At 41.2% G+C, this 21359-nt stretch overlaps 1 protein-coding gene across 3 annotated transcripts in view; it reads left to right on the forward strand.

Moving 5' to 3' along the window:
• The first annotated feature begins 204 nt into the window (after positions 1-204).
• Ptgr2 (prostaglandin reductase 2) overlaps positions 205-21359 on the forward strand; it is a 32894-nt gene continuing 11739 nt past the window's right edge. Inside the window, exons 1-4 of one of the 3 annotated variants that reach the window (XM_048362904.1) lie at positions 205-247; positions 8592-8669; positions 11040-11158; positions 13066-13257. In XM_048362904.1, coding sequence (XP_048218861.1) covers positions 8633-8669; positions 11040-11158; positions 13066-13257 — 348 coding nt within the window. In that variant the 5' untranslated portion in view covers positions 205-247; positions 8592-8632. Of the gene's footprint in view, positions 248-395; positions 617-8591; positions 8670-11039; positions 11159-13065; positions 13258-21359 lie in introns of those variants that run through there. The other 2 variants (XM_048362903.1, XM_048362902.1) reach the window with 2 other exon arrangements.

Raw genomic sequence — 21359 nt, forward strand, 5'->3', positions numbered from 1 at the left:
GTCGAACAGTTTACTCTTTGGGCCGGGTGGCAGGGGAATTCACAGAACACTAGCTCGAGTTAGTTTGTAATCCTTCCAAACTGGGGTCCCGCCCCATCTGGCCCCGCCCCTCTCCGGCCCCGCCCCTCTCCGGCCCCGCCCCCTCTCCGGCCCCGCCCCCTCCCCCCCTGACTCTCACAGAAACTTGAGGACGGCGGGGCTGGGCTTGAATCCTCTCCAAACTTTAAATCCCGCCCCAGATAAGAAAAGTAAGTGTGTGTGTGTGTGTGTGTGTGTGTGCGCGCGCGCGCGTGTGTGTGTGTGTGTGTGTGTGTGTGTATGCGCGCGTGCGCAGTGTGATCAGAGGGCATGGTCCCAGTGTCCGCCCACTCCTCTGCTCTCGCCAGGTCTCGCGAGACCCCCTAGGCTGTGGGAAGGCGCGGGACGCTCCGGCTTTGGAAGCAGCGTGCGGCGGGTTCGCTGAGGACCGCGGCAAAGGCGGCAGGTCCCAGCCAGGGGCGTCCGGAGGACCCGCGCGCAGCCTCCCGGAGCTACCGGCGGCGCTGGCGGTACTGCCTGGGACGCTGACGTAGGGGAATACCGGAGAAGAAGGTGTTTTAATAAGAATTGTGAGGGGGTAAGCGACCTCCAGTTGGATAGAACTGTGTTTGCGGCGCCGCTGGACTTTAACACCTACTGATCCACCGGGGCGCGGACCGGAATCCTTGCGCAAAGCCTACAGGAGACTTTATTCTCTTAGTTTGAAATTCCGGGGTGCAGACACGGATGATTAATTTCCGTAGGAGCGATGGGTAGCTAGCTAGGAGCTGTGGAGAAGGGCAGCTGGACAAGGGAACAGCCACGCAGGAATCCTCAGATCTGGGGAGATCAGGACCAGGCCGAGGTCAGCAGTCATTCGTGACAGGACAACTGAACAGAACAAGCTTGGAGAAGTGTGTTTATTAAAAGGTCTTGGCGCTTGTGTAGCTGTGCAAAGCGTGAATCTTGATTTGTTTTCCCTTCCAGTCCCTCACATTAGACAATTCATATTACAAAATCTCTTAAGAGTATGAGTTCTAGGGTGTTGTTACAAGTTGTTCGACCTTGGGCAAATTATTTGACTTCTTTGCACCTTCTTTTCCTACACTGTAAGACAGAGATATTAACAACCTCTTGTTGGTGTTTGGCCCAGGAATTGTATTTAAACAAGATAATACAATTCTTCAAGCCCAGTTCTGTAGCACCCAGGAAAATTAGGGAAACAAGCCGAGAGAAGGAACCTTTCCAAGATTCCACTTGGTTAGAACCAGGATGTGTCCTCTGTAATGATCTTTCTCTTAAATTGCAACATGGACACTCGTGATTGGCATCAAAGCAAATTTTGCAGTTGCTTGTCACTATGTTGGTATTATTTTGAAATAGTACTAAGGCAGATCGGATTTGTTGAGTTTCTCCCTTGTTTCCTTTAGATCTCGAATTGGGTGTGCCTTATTTTAAATGCTAATCATGTGACTAAATGAAGTTTCTATTTTTCATGTTTGTTGTGCTAAGGCATATCACATAATTATCTTGTGTTAATTGTATTCGGCACTTTTTTAATGCAGAGGGAGATAACTATAATAGTGTAATTTTCATGTTGCTAAGCAATGTTTTGACAAATTGACAATAGAAAAATCTTATTTTTGTTGCTGGGATCAAACGCAGGGCCTTGACTATTACTAAGAAAGTACTCTACTACTGAGTTACATTCCCAGCTCTTGGTATTTTATTTTATTTTTAAGAATCCTTAGCTTTCCGTTTAATGTAACTCCACTCTTCTTTTTTAATTAATTAATTTATTGTCAAAGTAATGTACAGAGGGGTTACAGTTTCATATGTAAGGCCATGAGTACATTTCTTTCTTTCTCTTTTTTTTTTTTTTTTTTTTTTGCCAGTCCTGGTCCTTGGACTCAGGGCCTGAGCACTGTTCCTGGCTTCTTTTTGCTCAAGGCTAGCACTCTGCCACTTGAGCCACAGTGCCACTTCTGGCCATTTTCTATATGTGGTGCTGGGGAATTGAACCCAGGGTTTCAAGCACTCTTGCCACTAGGCCATATTCCCAGCCCCAGCTCTTGGTGTTTTGAGCCAGAGTTTTACTGTGTAGCCCAGATTGTCCTCAAACTCATGACACTTCTCTCTGTCTCTCCACTGCTGGGATTTTAGGCTAGTGCTAGGATTTACCTGGCTACAATACATATACTTTAAAGTAGAACTTAATGTTGAAATTTAAAAAAGGGACAAATATAATCTTTTTTTTTTTTTGGCCAGTCCTGGGCCTTGGACTCAGGGCCTGAGCACTGTCCCTGGCTTCTTCCCCCTCAAGGCTAGCACTCTGCCACCTGAGCCACAGCGCCCCTTCTGGCCGTTTTCCATATATATGGTGCTGGGGAATCGAACCGAGAGCTTCATGTGTAGGAGGCAAGCACTCTTGCCACTAGGCCATATTTCCAGCCCCGACAAATATAATCTTAATTGGAATTTTTTGTTGTTAGTCGCGGGGCCTGGGCTCTGTCCCTGAGCTGTTTTGCTCAAGCCTAGCCCTCTACCACTTTGAACCACCACTATTTCTGGTTTTCTGGTGGTTAATTGGAGTTAAGAGTCTCACAGGGACTTTTCTGCCCAGGTATGAGCCACTGTTGCCTGGCTCATTTCAATTTTCATTGAAAAATATTTTCACCATTTAAAGACAGTTTGAACCAACTCTGTTTGGGTAAACTTAGCTCTTTAATGTGTCCATATGGTGATTCAATAGGGAAATATATTATGGCATACTTATAGTCTTACCTAATCAAGAAGGCAAGAGCATCATTGAGCCCAGAAGACAGAATCTGCCTGGACAAGATAGCAAACTACTTGAAAGAAAAAAAAATCCTATGTACTTAATAATGTGGATGAAATAGGATACATACAGCATCATCTTAGTCTCAAGTAAGGGAGGAACAAAGAACAAGGTAAATGATACTATGAGGAAGCAATCAGAGGATATATTACAGACAAAAGAATGAAGAATCAAAGCAGTGGTGTGAAGTAGGGATGGGAGATTCATGTAATTTGTGAATCTTGAATCTTTCTGATGGGCTGACTGTAAAAATGCATCTTAGAGACAATCAGAAAATTCATTCACTCTGCACTAGGTATTAGATGAATTACCTGTACTATTAATTTTGTTAGGAGCAATGACAGTGATTAAGCTGAATATAGTCTTGTTAACAGAGAGGTTTAACTGAGGGATTTTGAGAAGAAATGGGATGATTCTGAGGTTTGCTTTAAAAGGAAACTGGGAAATACATTTATCTGAGCAACATGGTGTCCAGAAGAAGAAAATAGAATTGAGGACAACTAGCCATTTCTGTCCTAACCAGTGAGATTATAAGTATGAATATTATTTTAAAATAGGGAAACTAAATATATTTTTTCTTCATTCTAACATACTGAATGTTACCAATATTAGATATTCAGTGCTTTCTTTTTGAGGTGTTGGGGATTGAATTCAGGGCCTGTGTATGCAAACAAAGTGTTCTATGACTAAGTTATATAGATACTTAGTTCCCAATCAAGAGCAGAATTCTAGAATAGGAAAGTTGGAGGTCACTATATGGATATGTGTGCAAAAGCCCTGTTTAGGGGAGCTTATGGGGAAAAAGTAGAAAATGAGGAAATGTGAGATCTGGGATGGAGAGATCTGTATTTCAGTTCTCTGCTTACCTGCTCTGTGATCTTGGGCACAAGCCATTATCATAACTTCCTTTATAAAGTGAGGATATTAATATACAGTCATCTCTCTGAATCGACTGGGGATTGGTTACAGGACCCTCACTTCTTCAGATGTTGCCATGGTATTTGCATATAACCTACACACAAATATCTTCCCGTTTAATAATCTCTAGATTACTTAGAATACCTAACACAGTGTAAATACTGTGTAAGTGGTTGTTGCACTGTGTTGTTGAGGGAATAATCATAAGAAAAAAGTCTGTACATGTTCAATACAGAAAATATTTTTTCAGATATTTTGAATTCATGCTTGAATCTGAGAATGCAGAACTCAGTTATATGATACAGTAACCTTATTTCATTTTCAGGAATAACCGAAAAGCTACTTATTTACAGTAAAGCTCTCTGTAAATAAAACATACTATAGAAACACCATGTTAGGCTAGACTTGGAAAAATATCTAGCTGACCATAGTGGCCCATGTCCGGTCTCAGCTCCTTGGTGGGCTGAGGCTCACTGAAGCCCACAAGTTTGAGACCAGACAGGCAATGCAGTGGGACACTCATTTCAACAATAACAACAACAAAGAAATCCTGAAATGATTCGTTTATGTGTTTGTGTGTATGTGTTTACTGGTACTGGGGATTGAACTCAGAGCCTGGACACTGTCTCTTTTAGCTTTTTCCTCAAGGCTGGCACTCTATCACTTGAGTCACAGCTCCACTTAAAGCTTTTTGGTAGTTAGAGATGAGAATTTCATAAACTTTCTTGCCCAGGCTAGCTTTGAACCTCAGTTTTCAGATCTTAGCTTTCTGAGTAGCTACTGCCACCTGACTTTTAAGACAGGGTCTTGCTGCTACTTTTGCCAGGGTCAGACTCAAAGTCACAACCCTCCTGTTTCTACATTTCAACTTGCTGGGATTATAGGTATGTACCACCATACCTAGCTCTGATGATTAATGTTTGGGGAAACAAATGATACTCCAGTACTATATAGAATACTGGGAATTATAAAGAAATTCAGACTTTGCAAATTTAGAAACAGGTCAAATGGAGTCATGTGTAAATGAAATTATCTAGTAATATAAAAGGATGGATTATTAAGTATCAAACAGATTTATAGATAGTTGCTAAATGTACAAGTATGCTGCTATGAAATCTTTATATTTAGGGAAGATACTCTAGGCTATGTATATTGCAATATTGTTAAAAAGAAACAGTCAATAAAATTGTTTTACCTTTTTTCTTAGGTCTGAGACTGGCACTCCATTTCAGTATCTGCCACTTTCCCTCATTGGCTAACTGAGTCACACCTCCAACAACAAAATTGCTTTTCTTTGGGCTTAATGATATTAAGTACTAAAGATAAAATAATGAGGGCTGGGGATATAGCCTAGTGGCAAGAGTGCCTGCCTCGGATACCTGAGGCCCTAGGTTCGATTCCCCAGCACCACATATACAGAAAACGGCCAGAAGCAGCGCTATGGCTCAAGTGGCAGAGTGCTAGCCTTGAGCGGGAAGAAGCCAGGGACAGTGCTCAGGCCCTGAGTCCAAGGCCCAGGACTGGCCAAAAAAAAAAAAAAAAAAAAAAAAAAGATAAAATAATGAGAAAAGTGGTAAAATATACTTAAATTTATATTTACATTTATAAAAGATATTTGCCATTGGTGGCTCATGCCTGTAATCCTAGCTACTCAGAAGGCTGAGATCTGAGGATCAAAGCTCAAAGCCAGCCTGGCAGGAAAGTCCACAAGACTCTTATCCTCAATTAACCACCACAAAACTGGAAGTGGCGCTGGGGCTCAAGTGGTAGAGTGTTAGCCTTGAGCAAAAGAGCTCAGGGGCAGTGTCCAGGCCCAGAGTCCAAGCCCCAGGACCAACAAAAAAAGAAAAAGATAATATTTGCTTAATATTTTACAAATGGAAAGGAAAAAGGGAGAATGGAAATAAAAGGTTAGTAGTATGATCAAAGTGAAGTACATTATATGCATGAATGAAAATTCATAAACCCTTTTAATATATTCTATTAAAAATCAACAAACAGGGCTGGGAATGTGACTTATTGGTAGAGTGCTTGCCTAGCATGTATGAAGCCCTGGGTTCAATTCTTCAGTACCACATAAACAGAAAAGGACAGAAGTGGCGCTGTGGCTCAAGTAGTAGAGTGCTAGCCTTGAGCAAAAGAAGCTCCAGAACAGTGCTAAGGCCCTGAGTTCAAGCCCCAGGATTGGCAAAACCAACAAACAAAAAAGCCTACTTGGGCTGTGGAATGTCAGATAGCTTGAGTTTTTGAATCTCAACTCTTTTTTTTTTTTTTGCCAGTCCTAGGCCTTGGACTCGGCCTGAGCACTGTCCCTGGCTTCTTTTTGCTCAAAGCTAGCACTCTGCCACTTGAGTCACAGCGCCACTTCTGGTCATTTTCTGTATATGTGGTGCTGGGGAATCGAACCGAGGGCTTCATGTATACGAGGCAAGCACTCTTGCCACTAGGCTATATCCCCAGCCCTGAATCTCAACTCTTATCACTTCAGGTTAAGTGCTTAGTTCTCTAAGATCATTAAAATGGGAATAATAATAATAGCTCTGTTAGATGGTTTAATGAGAGACTATATATATGTGAGAGAATATATGTATAAAATGAAAGACCATATATATGTGTGTGTCTATATCTTTCTATCTACAACAGTGCTTGACACATAGTAACACTTGATTTTTCTCATTTTTACTTATGAAGCAAAGGGAATTTCAGTATGGCAGATAGTGAAATTTTATTTTGCTTCTTTTTTTAAGCTCTATTTATTTATTTATTTATTTGTTGGTCATGGGGCTTGAAATCAGGACCAGTGTGCTGTCTCTAAGCTCTTTCCTTCAAAGCTAGCACTGTATCACTTTGAGCCACAGCACCACTTCCAGTTCTCAGGTGATTTAATTGGAGATAAGAGTCTCACAGAGGCTTTCCTGCCTGTGCTGGCTTTGAACTGCGATCCTCAGATCTCAAGTCTCCTGAGCAGTAGGATTACAGGTGTGAGCCACCATCACCCAGCTCAAATTATTATTATTACCATTTATTATTGACAGTACTGGGTGTCAAACTCATGCTTGCTAAAAAGTGCTACACACCACTCGAGTCATCCCCCTAGTCCTTGTTAACTCAAATTATTAGCCAAGAATGAATTATCCTTTTCAATTTTTTGACTTTCCTGTGCAGAAGTTCCTGTAAGATGAGAATTTTAAAATGTTTTAATGTAGCAGGTTAGACATAAGAGTATCATGGTTTGAAACTCACCCAGGCAGAAAAGTTCATTAGACTCAATCTCCCAAATCATCAAAAATCAAGCAAAAAGCTGGGTTACAGGCATTACTCAAGTGGTAGAGAGCCAATCAAGCAAACTTGTAGCCCTAAATTCAGACCCCAGTACCTTAATAAAAAGTGGAAGGCTGTGTAGCACAGTTGAAGTCTTATGTTCAATTGCCAGTATTGCATAAAAAAGAAAATGCTTTGATATATTGCTTTTCTAGTCACCAACACTATTAAGGCATTTCTATTTTAATAAGTGAATAAAAGATCTTTTAAAGTTTAGATAAAGCGATGTGAAGGCAATCTAGTTTTGACATCTGTCATTCCATCGTTCACCAGGGTTGAGTAGGCTAGACATGTGTCCCCTTTCTCCTTCCTGAAGCTGTGGTGACCATCCCCCATACAGGAGGACTGTTCTTCAGTTAGGGTATGCTAGTAGCAGCACTCCTCTGGTAGGACCTTCAGATAAGCTCTCAAAGTTTAAGTATAGCTCAATTAAGCTTCTTTTTTTTGTTGTTGTTGTTTTGGTTTTTTGCCAGTCTTGTGGCTTGAACTCAGGGCCTGGGCACTGTCCTTGAGCTTCATTTGCTCAAAGCTAGCACTCTACCACTTGAGCCACAGCACCACTTCTGGCTTTTTCTGTTTATATGGTCCTGAGAAATTGAACCCAGGACTTCATGTATGCTAAGCAAGCACTCTACCACTAAGCCACATTCCTAGCTCCTCAAGTAAGCTTTTACTTTCTTTTCTGGTGGTAGTGGTGGTGCTTGGGATTGAACCCAGGCCCTTGTATATGTTAAGCAAGTAGTTTACCACTGAGCTACGTCTTGATCCCCGGTTAATCATTTTATTTTGCTACTGGATCATCAGTCTAACTCTGGGGGAATATATCATATTTTTCTTTTAACCAAACTCATAATAAGGATGCTGAGTCAAAATGGTGTGAAGAAGAATGTCCTTGAATTGTCTGAGGCCAAAACTGTGTTGATTCAAGCTTTAGGGAACTTGTTCCTATTAGCTAAGGATTCAAACTACATTTAGTTTTCATCTATTTGCCTTAGGAGGCAGACAGGACAGTATATCCTTTTAGATCTTAAACATAATTTTTCCTTTCTTCATTCAGAAGCACAATTGGACTTCTTTTTATGACTTTTATATTAATTAAATTTCATTGACAAGGTGTTGTGCAAAAGGGGTACAGTTACATAATAGGGCAGTGAGTATATTTCTTGTGATATCTTACACCCTCGTTTTTCTTTCCCTTCCCTAGATCAGGTAGGCATATATACAATACCCAGTTTAACAAAAACAGTAGCCACGTGGCATACGCCAAAGGAAATTCACCTAGAACTTTAAATATAATGTCAACAATAGAGTTTGCTTATCCTTGTCTTATATGATCATACATATAGCTTTTGAGCTATTGTGATCCACTGAGAGGTCTAATTTAGACCTTTTTATGTTCAGTAGTTGTTTGGTTTTAGTTACATTGGACTTCTTTTTTTTTTAAATTATTAAATACTTCAGATCTTTCTGGTGATTTAATTTTTTTTATTTATAGGGATTATTTTGTATTGAAATCTGTGACACTGCTGCACAGTGATGATTGTACAAAGAGTAGTATTGAATTCCCGACCTGGTAAGTACTGGTCTGTGGTTAATGAACAACTTCAGTCTTTAATAACTTTTAGTGAAATAGAAAAGTAAACTCTAATGTATATAATATATAACATGTATATAAACCCTTCTATATTAAATATGTATGGATTTATAGAGAACATGAATCTAAGGTGCAATTTAGAAGGGGAGAAAGAAGGAAAAAAGGATAGGGGATGCATCTTGAAATACATTGTAACTATATATGACAACAGAAAGAACTTCAGTGAAAGTAGTTGATCAATAGAGGTTAGGAGGTGGAGAGAAAAAAAGGGGTCTACTGGGGGCTCAGTAGTAGCAAGAAGGGTTTGGGCTCACAGGGAGAAAATGAAAGAGGGATGAATATGGAAGTAGATTTTTGACAACTGTTAAAAATAGAACAATGAACTATGTTGCAAATTGTTTTGAGAAAAGAAGAAAAGGGATAGTGATAGACAGGGTGCAGTTGATTGGGCTACATTATAACCTTGGAAATGAACAATGAAATCCATCCATAATGTAAGCTAATAAAAAAAAAGAAAGCTAGGGCTGGGGATACGGCCTAGTGGCAAAGAGTGCTTGTCACGTATACATGAGGTCCTGGGTTCAATTCCCCAGCACCACATATACAGAAAATGGCCAGAAGTGGCGCTGTGGCTCAAGTGGCAGAGTGCTAGCCTTGAGCAAAAAAAGAAGCCAGGAACAGTGCTCAGGCCCTGAGTCCAAGCCCCAGGACTGGGAAAAATAAGTAAATAAAAAAATAAAGAAAGCTAATATATCAATGTAGTAAATTAAAGTAATAAGATATTAAGACTACTAAATTCATCAGAAGAAACTAAATGTAATGCCAAGTTGTCCAAATCAAGGCCATTTGTTGATGTTCTTGGAGTCATAACATTTGGAAGGTTACATTGCTAATATGCGTGAATTTTTGTCTTTATAAAAGGTATTGTTGATTTTTAAAATTTTCTTTTCTTTTTTTTTTGGCCAGTCCTGGGGCTTGAACTCAGGGCCTGCGCACTGTCCCTGGCTTTGTTTTGCTCAAGGATAGTAGCACTCTGCCAGCTTGAGCCACAGCGCCACTTCTGGCCTTTTCTATATATGTGGTGCTGAGGAATCGAACTTAGGGCTTTCATGTATACAAGGCAAGAACTCTTGCCACTAGGCCATATTCCCAGCCCGTAAAATTGGCTTTTCTGTTTCATGTGAAACACTAACATATCAGTTCTGACAATTACTTGAATTATAGAACTTAGATATAGGGTTTGGGGTTTGAAGCCACTGATACCTTGGTTTTGCTGCACCTACTTTTTTTGTGTGTCCAGAAAAAGTTGTCCAACTTTTCTGACCTCAGTTTTAGTGGAGTAATTAGGTTACAATTTATTTATTTATTTTTGTGGCACTGGCGTTTGACCTCTGGGCCTTATGCTTGTGAGGTAAGTGCTCTACTACTTGAATTAGCCCCTCTTGATTTAGTTACTTTTCAGATAGGGACTTGATTTTATTTTCCCAGCAAGCTTGGATTTTTTTGTTTGTTTGTTTTTCTACCTATGCCCTACTACTTTGTATCACCATGCCCATTAGAATGTTTATATTCATTTCTCACCTTAGAAATTTGATTTTTTTGGGACCAGGATGTTTGTTTCTATTAAACATAAAGTACACATTTAGTGAGACATTTCCTTATACATTTTCCTTATACCTAAAAAAAATTTAATTTCCTACATTTTAAGACTTTACTATTTAAAAAAAGTTCATTTAAGGGGCTGGGAATATGGCCTAGTGGCAAGAGTGCTTGCCTCTAATACAGGAAGCCCTGGGTTCCATTCTCCAGCACCATATATATAGAAAATGGCCAGAAGTAGCACTGTGGCTCAAGTGGCAGAGTAGCTGCTAACCTTGAGCAAAAAGAAGCCAGGGACAGTGCTCAGGCCCTGAGTCCAAGGCCCAGGACTGGCCAAAAAATAAAATAAAATAAATAATAAAAAAGTTCATTTAAGTCTCTGCTTTTTAAAAGGAGGAAGAAAAGCTTACCTAATATTTTACTTTGGTTGATATATCTCTGCGTGTGTGTGTGTGTGTGTGTGTGTGTGTGTGTGTGTGTGTGTGTGTGTGTGTGTTGGTACTGGGGCTTGAATACAGGACCTTGCGCTTTTGCTGGGCTTTTTCACCTATGGCTAGCATTCTACCACTTGAGCCATGCTTCAAGTCTGACCTTTTTTTCTGGGTTAGTTGGAGACAAGAGACTGGAGATTTTTTTCTGTCTATGCTGGTTTTGAATTTTTAGCTTCAATTTCAGCCTCCTGAGTAGCTGGAATTATAAGCATAAGCCACTGATGCTTAACTGATTTCATGTTTTTGACTGATATTTTAGGGAAAAATGGTAATCCAGTAGCAGAGAATTTTCGAGTGGAAGAAATCACTTTACCAGAGAACATCAATGAAGGACAAGTACGAGTTAGAACTCTGTATCTCTCTGTGGATCCTTACATGGTAAGAACCAAAGGTGTTATGACTTGGTGAAAATTATTATTTTTTTCCTATCAGAATTTTATTGTGCAATCTTTAGAACTGATGACTATTTGGGCAAGTATATCTGTTACTGAGAATTACAGATTACCTTTATTCTTATTTGCTGGCATTTATAAAGGATTGTATTTCTAAAAATAATGGCTGGCCAGGTTCTTTTATAGCTTGAAGGTAGTAAAATATTTGATAATTCTCTGATAGATCTGGTTGATAGGGCAGGCTGTGTATGTAAGACTCCTCTCTTGCTTCTGGTCAGAGAAGTCTATGAGACTCTATCTCCAATAAACTACCAAAGAAATAAACTGCTTTGAAGGCTATGAGTGACAGTCTGTTAAAAATAAAATAAGGGCTGGGGCTGAGGATATAGCCTAGTGGCAAGAGTGCCTGCCTCGGATACACGAGGCCCTAGGTTCGATTCCCCAGCACCACATATACAGAAAACGGCCAGAAGCGGCGCTGTGGCTCAAGTGGCAGAGTGCTAGCCTTGAGCGGGAAGAAGCCAGGGACAGTGCTCAGGCCCTGAGTCCAAGGCCCAGGACTGGCCAAAAAAAATAAAATAAAATAAAATAAGGGCTCATATGATTAAAATATCTATCTAGCTATTTAGAAGGGGAGGAAGAAGGAAAAAAGGATAGGGGATGCATCTTGAAATACATTGTAACTATATATGACAACAGGAAGAACTTCAGTGAAAGTAGTTGATCAATAGAGGTTGGAAGGTATGGAGAAAGAGAAACAGGTCTACTGGGGGCTCAGTAGTAGCAAGAAGGGTTTGGGTTAACAAGGAGAAAATGAAAGAGGGATGAATATGGAAGTAGATTGTTGACAACTATTAAAATAGAACAATGAGCTCTGTTACAAATTATTTTGAGAAAAGAGGAAAAGGGAGAGTGATAGGGTGCAGTTGATTGGGCTCCATTGTAACCTTGGACATGAACAATGAAATCCACCCATAATGTAAGCTAATACAAAAAGAAAGCTAATATATTGATGTAGTAAATTAAAGTAGTAAGATATTAAGACTACTAAATATGTCAGAAGAAACTAAACAATGTGATGCTGAGTTGGTTGTGGGGCTTGAGCTGAGGGCCTAGGCGCTGTCCCTGAGCTTCTTTTGCTTAAAGGCTAGGGCTCCACCACTCCAGCCACTGTGCTACTTCCAACTTTTTCTAAGTAGTCTATTGGAGATAAGAATCTCACGTTACTTTCCAGCCTGGGCTGGCTTCAAACTGCTATCCTCAGATCTCAGCTTCCTGAGTAGCTAGGATTACAGGTATGATATACTGGGGCCTTGTGTCTCCCTTATTTTTTCATTTTGTTTGTTTTTTGTCAGTCCTGGGGCCTGAACTCAGGGCCTGAGCACTGTCCCTGGCTTCTTTTTGCTCAAAGCAAGCACCTACCACTTGATCCACAGCACCCCTTCTGGCTTTTTCTATATATGTGGTACTGAGGAATCGAACCCAGGGCTTCATGTATGTGAGGCGAGCACTTTACCACTAGGCCATATTCCCAGCCCTCCCTTATTTTTATACCCAAGGCTTGGACCTGAGCTACACCTTCACTTTGGTTTTTGATTGTTAGAGATAAAGGTCTCACAGATTTTCCTGCCCAGGCTGGCTTTGAACCTCAAATCTTAGTCTTCAGAGTAGCTAAGATTATAGGTGTGAGCCACTGGCCCTTGGCATAATTGTACTTCTTTACTGGTTAAAGTAAGGTCCAGAACAACAACAACAACAAAATAATGGGAAGAAAGAAATTAACAAACTTTATTTCTATTTGTTTGATATATACTTTCCTTTTACCAACTGAGAAAAAATTAGTAAACTATGTTAGCCAACAAAATTATCTTAATCAGTGCTTTCTTTTTTCAGCGTTGTAAGATGAATGAAGACACTGGCAGTGATTATTTAGCCCCTTGGCAGTTGTCTCAAGTGGTGGATGGTGGAGGTATAGGAATTGTAGAAGAAAGCAAGCACACAAACTTAACTAAAGGCAATGTTGTGACTTCGTTTTATTGGCCCTGGCAAACGAAAGCTATTCTAGATGGAAATAGCCTTGAAAAGGTGACGTATAATATAAAATATACCTGATATTTTTCTCATTTGTAATTCTTGCTTTCTACATTTATATGATTTTGTTTGTTATTGGGGAGAGAGAGAATAAAAGCATAATTTTCTTTTAGCTACCTTTTCTTTTCACTTAGCTCTAACTTTATGTGACTGTTCATAGATTACTAGAAATGGTATCATCTTCCATATTTTATTTATTTCTCAAACTGTATGTGCAAAACTTGAGCTAAGCATCCAAAATTTATAAAAACCACAATTCTTTCCTTAATTTATATATTAAAAAATTCCTGGAAAATAGCCACAGAAATTCATTGGCTTTGTAACTGAAATTTCATTTCCTATTACAATCTTGAGTTCAGTGTAACTCAGGTTGAATCATATGAAATTCTCAAAATTTGCTTTAACCTACCCAAAATGGAAGCTTTATATAATTAAGTCTAATTGATGTATCATCAAGGAAGTATTTTATGTAACTTCATGTTTCTTCATGTGCAAAATGACAATAGTTACAAGTAGATATGAAGGTAAGTGTTATATGATTAAAGTTTTATAAAATATTTTTAATTACTTTTATTTAGTTAGTTAATTAATTTCACCAATCTTGGGTACCATCCCTGAGTTTTTGTGCTCAAGGCTGGCACTTGCCCACTTGAGCCACAATGCTACTTCTGGCTTTTTTTTTGTTTGTTTTGTTTTTGTTTAATATTTTTATTACCTTTAGGTAGATGTACAAAGGAGTTTCAATTCGACATGTCAGTTTTGGAGTTCAGTGAATCTTGATCAATGTCACCCCTTTCATCATTCCCTCCCATCTCTCCCCAAACCACCTATCCCTTTAACCTGGTTCCATTTTTTTAAAATTTAATTTATTTATTAATTGAACACAAATTTTTTGGACAGGGTGTTGTGCAAAAAGGATACAGTTACATAGTAGGGGAGTGTGTAAATTTCTTGTAATATCTTACACCCTGTTTTTCGTTCCCTTCTCTAGGTCAGGTAGACATATATACAATATACAATGTATCAAGAACATATACAGTGGCCACGTGGCCACGCCCAAGAAAATTCGCCTAGGGCTTTAAATGCAATGTCGATATTAGACAATATGTCGACAGTAGTCTTATATGAATGTACATACATAGATTTTGAGCTTTTTTTTTTTTTTTTTTTTGGCCAGTCATGGGGATTGGACTCAGGGCCTGAGCACTGTCCCTGGCTTCTTTTTGCTCAAGGCTAGCACTCTGCCACTTGAGCCACAGCGCCGCTTCTGGCCGTTTTCTGTATATGTGGTGCTGGGGAATTGAACCCAGGGCCTCATGTATATGAGGCAAGCACTCTTGCCACTAGGCCATATCCCCAGCCTGATTTTGAGCTATTGTATTACACTGAGAGGTCAATTTTTGACCTTTATGTGTTGAGTAATTGTTTGGTTTTAGTTACATACTGTTGGGTCGCTGCCCCAGTCCTGTGGGAAATACTATTTGACAAGTGGTTTTTGGTTTCACAGACTTGGTCTCTACTGTCTCTCCGTCTCCCTTTCTTAACAGTCATATATCAGGGAGATCATGCCCCTTTGTTTTCTGTGTTCTAGGCTTGTCTCACTCAACATTATTTGTTTGAGTTCTGACCATTTCCCTGCGAATAACAATATTTCACCATTCCTAATCGCTATGTAATATTCCATTGTGTATAGGTACCATATTTTTTGGATCCATCTGTGGAGGGGCATCTGGGTTGTTTCCATATTTTGGCTATTGTGAATTATGCAGCAATAAACATGGAAATACAAATGTCTTTTTGATATCTTGGGGTTTGCTGTTTAGGATAGATGCCTAGGAGTGGTATGGCTGGGTTATAGGGTAGGTATATATTGAGCTTTTTGAGAAACCTCCATACTGTTCTCCAAAGTGGTTGTACTAATTTGCACTCCCACCAACAATGGAGAAGGGTTCCTCTTTCCCCGCACCCCCTCCAGCATTTGTTGTTGCCTGAGTTCAGAGTATAGGCCATTCTAACTGGGGTGAGGTGGTATCTCAGGGTTGTTTTTATTTGCATTTCCTTTACTACCAGGGATGTTGAACATTTCCTCATATGTTTCTTTGCCATTTTTAGCTCTTCTCTTGTGAAGTCTCTCTAGCTCCTTTGCCCATTTCCTAATTGGTTTACTGGGCTTGGAGGGGCTTAGTTTTTTGAGTTCTCTGTAGATGACAGATATTAGGCCTTTGTCTGTTGCTGTGCTGGTAAAGATCCTTTCCCATATGGTTGGCTGTCTTTCTGTTTTGGTGGCTATGACCTTAGCTGTGCAGAAACTTTTTAATTTGTAGTAGTCCCATTTGTCGAGTCTTTCCCCTATTTGTTGTGCCCCTGGGACTCTATTCAGGAAGTTCCTTCCTGTGCCTATAAGTTCTGGTGTCTTTCCTACTCTGTCCTTCAGTAGTTTCAGGGTTTCAGGTCTGATATTGAGGTCCTTGATCCATTTTGTGTTGATCTTGGTGCCTGGTGATAGGCTTGGGTCTACTTTGAGTTTTCTGCATATAGCTGCCCAGTTCTCCCAGCACCGGTAGTTGAAGAGGCTATGTTTATTCCATTGTATGTCTTTAGCTCCTTTGTCGAATATCAGCTGACTGTAAGAGTGTGGTTTTATTTCTGGATCTTCAATTCTAATCCATTGGTCTTCCGGTCTGTTTTTATACCAATACCAGGCTGTTTTTGTTATGATGGCCCTGTAGTAGAGCTTGGAGTCTGGTATTGTGATACCTCCTGCACTGCTTTTTTTGCCTAGAATTGCTTTGGCTATTCTAGGTCTTTTGCTGTTCCATATGAATTTATGGATTGCTTTCTCTATTTCAGTGAAGAATGTGGCTGGGATTTTGATAGGGATTGCATTGAATTTGTAGAACAATTTGGGCAATATGGCCATTTTCACTATATTGATTCTGCCTACCCATGAGTATGTGAGGTCTTTCCATCTCCTTGTGTCTTCTTTGATTTCCCTTATTAGATTTTTATAGTTTTCATTAAATAGGTCTGTCATGTCCTTGGTTAAGTTGATCCCTAGGTACTTTATTCTTTTTATGGCTACTGTAAATGGAATTGTTTCCATAATTTTCTTTTCTGTTTGTATATTGCTGGTGTACAGAAAAGCTGCTGACATTTGTGGATTGATTTTGCATCCTGCTACTTTGCCAAAATGGTTTATTATTAGGTTTAGGAGTTTGGGGACTGAGTTTTTTGGGTCCTTCAGATATAAGATCATGTCATCTGCGAATAGGGATAACTTGATTTCTTCCTTGCCGATATGGATTCCTTTGATGTCCTCCTCTTGCCTTATTGCTATGGCTAGGGATTCCAGCACTATGTTGAAAAGAAGTGGGGAGAGTGGGCATCCTTGTCTTGCTCCTGAATTTAGGGGGAATGATTTAAGTTTCTCTCCATTTAATATGATATTAGCAGTTGGTCTGTTGAGGAATGTTCCATCTATTCCTGTTCTCTCCAAAGCTTTTAGTAAGTATGGATATTGTATTTTGTCAAAGGCTTTTTGGGCATCAACTGAGATAACAATGTGATTCTTGATTTTAGTTCTGTTTATGTGGTGAATTACGTTGATTGATTTACGGATGTTGAACCATCCTTGTGACTGTGGGATGAAGCCTACTTGGTCATGGTGTATAATTTTCTTGATCAGTTTCTGGATCCTGTTAGCTATTATTTTATTGAGGAGCTTTGCGTCTGTGTTCATTAGTGATACTGGTCTGTAGTTCTCTCTTTTTGTTGGGTCTTTCCCTGGTTTGGGGATGAGTATAATATTAGCTTCATAGAATGAGTTTGGGATTTCTCCCTCTGTTGCTATTTCACAGAAGAGTTTGAGGAGTATTGGTATTAGCTCCTCACTAAAGGTTTTGTAGAATTCGATTCGTTGGTGAATCCATCTGGGCCTGGGCTTTTCTTTGTTGGGAGGTTCTTGATTACCTCCTGTATCTCACTGTACGTTATTGGTTTATTTAGTTGATTTATATCTTCTTGGTTCAGTTTGGGAAGTTTATACTTCTCTAAGAATTGATCCATTTCTGTAAAATTATTGTTTTTTACTGAGTAGAGGTTCTGGAAATAGCTCCTTATGATTGTTTGAATATCGTGTGTACTTGTTGTAATTTTTCCGGTGGAGTCCTTGATTTTACGTATATGAGTCTCTTTTTTTTTGTAAGTCTTGAGAGGGGTCTGTCAATTTTATTTATTTTCTCAAAGAACCAGCTTTTAGTCTTATTTATTTGTTGAATGGTCTTTCTATTTTCAATCAGATTTATCTCTTCTTTAATCTTTGTGATCTCTCTCCTCCTAGTCGATTTAGATTTGGTCATTTCTTGTTTCTCCAGTTGTTTTAGTTTCATTGTGAGGTTATTCACCTGCTCTGCTTCCATTCTTTTAATGTGAGTGCTGAGGGCAATGATCTTGCCCCTCAGTACTGCCTTAGCTGTGTCCCATAGGTTTCTTTGTGATGTATTTTCATTGTCATTGTGGCTTATGAATTCGTTAATTTCATCTTTAATTTGGTCTGTGGCCTAAGTGTTGGATAACAGTGTGGGGTTTAGCCTCCAAGAATGTGTATAACCTCTGTGGTAACTGTTGTCATTGAGGGTTACCTTTAATCCACTGTGATCAGATATAATACATGGGGTGACGTCAATACTTTTGTATTTGCTGAGGTTCTTTGTGTGGGCTATGACATGGTCTATTTTGGAGTATGATCCATGGGCTGCTGAGAAGAAGGTGTATTGGGTCTCTGTAGGGTGGAAGATTCTGTATAGGTCTGTCAGATCCATTTGGGATATGGTGTTACTTAGGTCCTCAGCTCCCTTACTGATCCTCTGGGTGTTGGATCTGTCTCTTGGAGAGAGTGGGGTATTAAAGTCACCCACTATGATTGTGTTTGCGTCTATCTTGTTCTGTAATTCTGTGAGAATTTGCTTGACATATGTAGGGCCTCTTTTGTTTGGTGAGTATACATTTATCACCGTGATGTCTTGATTCTGGATTTTTCCTTGTATTAAAATGTAGTGTCCTTCTTTGTCTTTTTGAGTTGATTTTAATGAAAAGTCCAGCTTGTCTGAGATCAGGATGGCTACACCTGCTGTTTGCAGGTGTAGGTGGGTATAGGTGTAGGTGTAGGTGTAGGTAGGTGCGTTTGCTTGGAAGATCTTGCGCCATCCTTTCATTCAGAGCCTGTTTTTGTCCCTTGCTGTAAGGTGTGTCTCTTGTAGACAACAGATGTCAACTTTTTGTTTGCGGATCCAATCTGCCAGTCTGCTCCTCTTTATCAGAGAGTTTAAACCATTTATATTCAAAGAGATCAAGGATAAGAGTGTTTTTTCTTCTTCCATTTTCTTGTTGGGCTGTTTTTTCCTCTTTTTTTTTTTCCTTGTCTTTTGTGAGCTGTTCTTTCTGTTGGGCTTTGGCTATTGTAGTTTCTTTCTGTTTCTGTCTGTGTCTCTTGTACGATCTCTGTTAGGTGGGTTTCCCCTCTTAGAATTCGCTGTAGGGCTGGTTTTTTTATTCACATACTCCTTTAAATCCTCTTTGGTATGGAAAGATTTGGTTTTCCCTTCGAATGTGAACTCCAATTTCACTGGATATTTGATCCGAGGTTGCATATTGTTAGCCTGTATTACTTGGATGGTGTTCTTCCACTCACTTCGTGCTTGGTAGGTTTGTGTGGAGAGGTCTGCTGTTATTTGAATCCTCTTCCCATTGTAGAAAATTTCATTCTTTGCTTTGGCTGCATTCAGAATTTGCTCTTTATTCTTGAGATCTGAAGTCTTGAATATTATGTGCCTTGGGGTAGCTTTTCTGGGGTCTGGCCTGCCAGGTGTCCTATAGGCTTCGGTTACCTGGATGGGGTCCCCTGTGAGATTGGGGAAGTTTTCTGCAATAACTTTATTGAAAAAAAGATGAAGCCCTCTGCTCTGGTATTCGGCTGCTTCTTCTATTCCAGTTATGTGCAGATTATATCTCTTGTCTTTGTCCATTAGTTCCTGAAGCTTCACCGTTTCTTGGAGTGTGGTAATTTTCTGGTTGTTGTTGGCTGCTTCATCGTCCAAGCAATAGATTCTGGATTCCATATGGTCGATTCTTTGTGCTGTGGATTCAATTGCAGAGTTTATGGATGTCAGAGAGCTACTTATGGTTGTCAGATCAGCTCTGATTGTGGAAATTTCTTCCTTTAAAGAGTTGTATTTTAAATCTATTTTTTCATGCATTTCACGTCTCCGGATGTTAAGGTCTTCTTTAAAGGAGGCTTGCATTGTATCCATTTTTGCTTCCATTTCTTTCTTGGCTTCCTGGTTGTCCTTCAAGACTTCCCCTCTAAATTCCTGGAATTGTTTTCTGATTTCGATTCTGACAATTTCCCTTATTTCTGTTAACATGGCCTCATTTGCTTTTTTATTTTCCATCTCTTCATTCGTGCTGCTTTTTCGGAGCTGGCGAGTTGGTTTGCTCTTTGATGAACTGTGTTATATTTCTTTGTGATTTGTACATCTGGCAATCTGTGGGTGGCTTCTCTGGTTTGGTTTTGTGTTGTTTCCCGCTGGTCCACCGGTGGGAGCCTTGGTCCTGGTGTCCTGGCTCTGGGTTTGGGTTTGGCTTTGAACCTTGCTTCCCAATGGGTGAGCGTGACCTTCTTGGTTGTTGCTGAGGTGGTCACTCTCCCTGCTCTTGGGGGCCGGTAGGTTCTGTGTCTTTCTCTGTGGGACAGTGTCCTGGCGCTGTGCTGTGCTGACCCTAGCGTGCCCCTGTTGGGGGTTTGCTGGTCGCTGATTCAGCGTGGCGTGGAGGCTTTTCTCTTCTTTGGTTCTTTTTTCCACTCTATATCTTGGTCAGAGGAGTTCACCTCTCAGCAGTTCGCCTTTCTGTGTGGACCGCTCCAGGGCAGGTGTTGTTGAGGGGCGGCCCACCCACTTGTGTGGAATGCGCCAAACTGAGTAGGCAGGGGCCGATGGACAGCTCTGCCCTCCTGTGTAGGTGCGCCTACCAGAGTGGGCGCTGTCGCCAGGGGCCCCGCCCACCTGTGTGCTGCTGCTGCAGCCCCGTCCACCTGAGCGGGGTGCGCCTACCAGAGTGAGCCCCGGGTTGTTGGGTTGTGCTTGCGCCCTGCCGCGAGTCCGCTGTGGGGGGCGGTATGTGTGGGGCCCAGTGGGATCAACTGTCCGTGCACCGATTAGCACCCTCAGACTGTGCCTCCGCTGCTAGGGGGGGTGCCTGATCAGGTCCAGGTGTCCCTGCTGTGCTGGTATTGCCCACCAGTGCCTGTGATTTTAGTTGTAAAAGTCCGTGAGGTCCAGGCGCCTCGGGTGGGGCTTGCACTGCCGACCGTCCCCCGGCCCCTGTTGGGAAGGTGGCAGGGCCTATTCAGCCAGTTCAGGATCTTGGGCAGCCTTGGGGCTGCTCCGCCCTTCCCCTGCTAAACTCCTGTGACTTCCCAGAGCCTGATGGGAGCTTCCCGCCTGATTTGGGGGTTCTTTGTTCCCTTGGGGTGGGGAGGGGGAGGGAGATCTAGCTTCTTTGTAGGGTTTGGGCCTCTGATAGCTGGTCTCTCGTTGGGGGAGGAGGTAATGGGGGACTCACTGGTCCTGGATTGTGTGTGTGTCCCGCGCCGCCGTTGGTCCTTCGGGTGTGGCGAAAGGTCGTGGTGGTGTCCCCGGCTATCTCCTGCACCGCTGGGTTCCCCAGCCACCTACGTCCGTCCGTTCCTGGTGTGGGCCCGAACGTTCCGTCACTGTTGTGGCCGTATGTCTTGGCCCGCACTCTCCCTAGTGTCTGTGGAGTCCCGCTGTCTGGACTCTGCACTCCCGGCAGTTGGTCTGCCAATCGCCGGGTCCCCTTTCCCAGCCTGGCCCTGTTTGGGCTAGGGTCGGCTGGTGGGGGGAGGGTGCCCCGTAGATTCTCCGGCTCCATGTAGGTTTTCGGCTCTTCTTTTTTACTCCTTTTTGTTTTCCTGCATTTCTACACTGCTTCTGGCTGCTGGTTTTGCTGGATTCTTGATGGGGTGTTGGGTGCTGGAGTTCCCAGCTCACTATTCAGTTGGAGCGAATCGGGGTACC

This window comes from Perognathus longimembris, chromosome 14 (genome assembly GCF_023159225.1).
Source record: "Perognathus longimembris pacificus isolate PPM17 chromosome 14, ASM2315922v1, whole genome shotgun sequence".
In the NCBI taxonomy this organism is placed as follows: domain Eukaryota; kingdom Metazoa; phylum Chordata; class Mammalia; order Rodentia; family Heteromyidae; genus Perognathus; species Perognathus longimembris.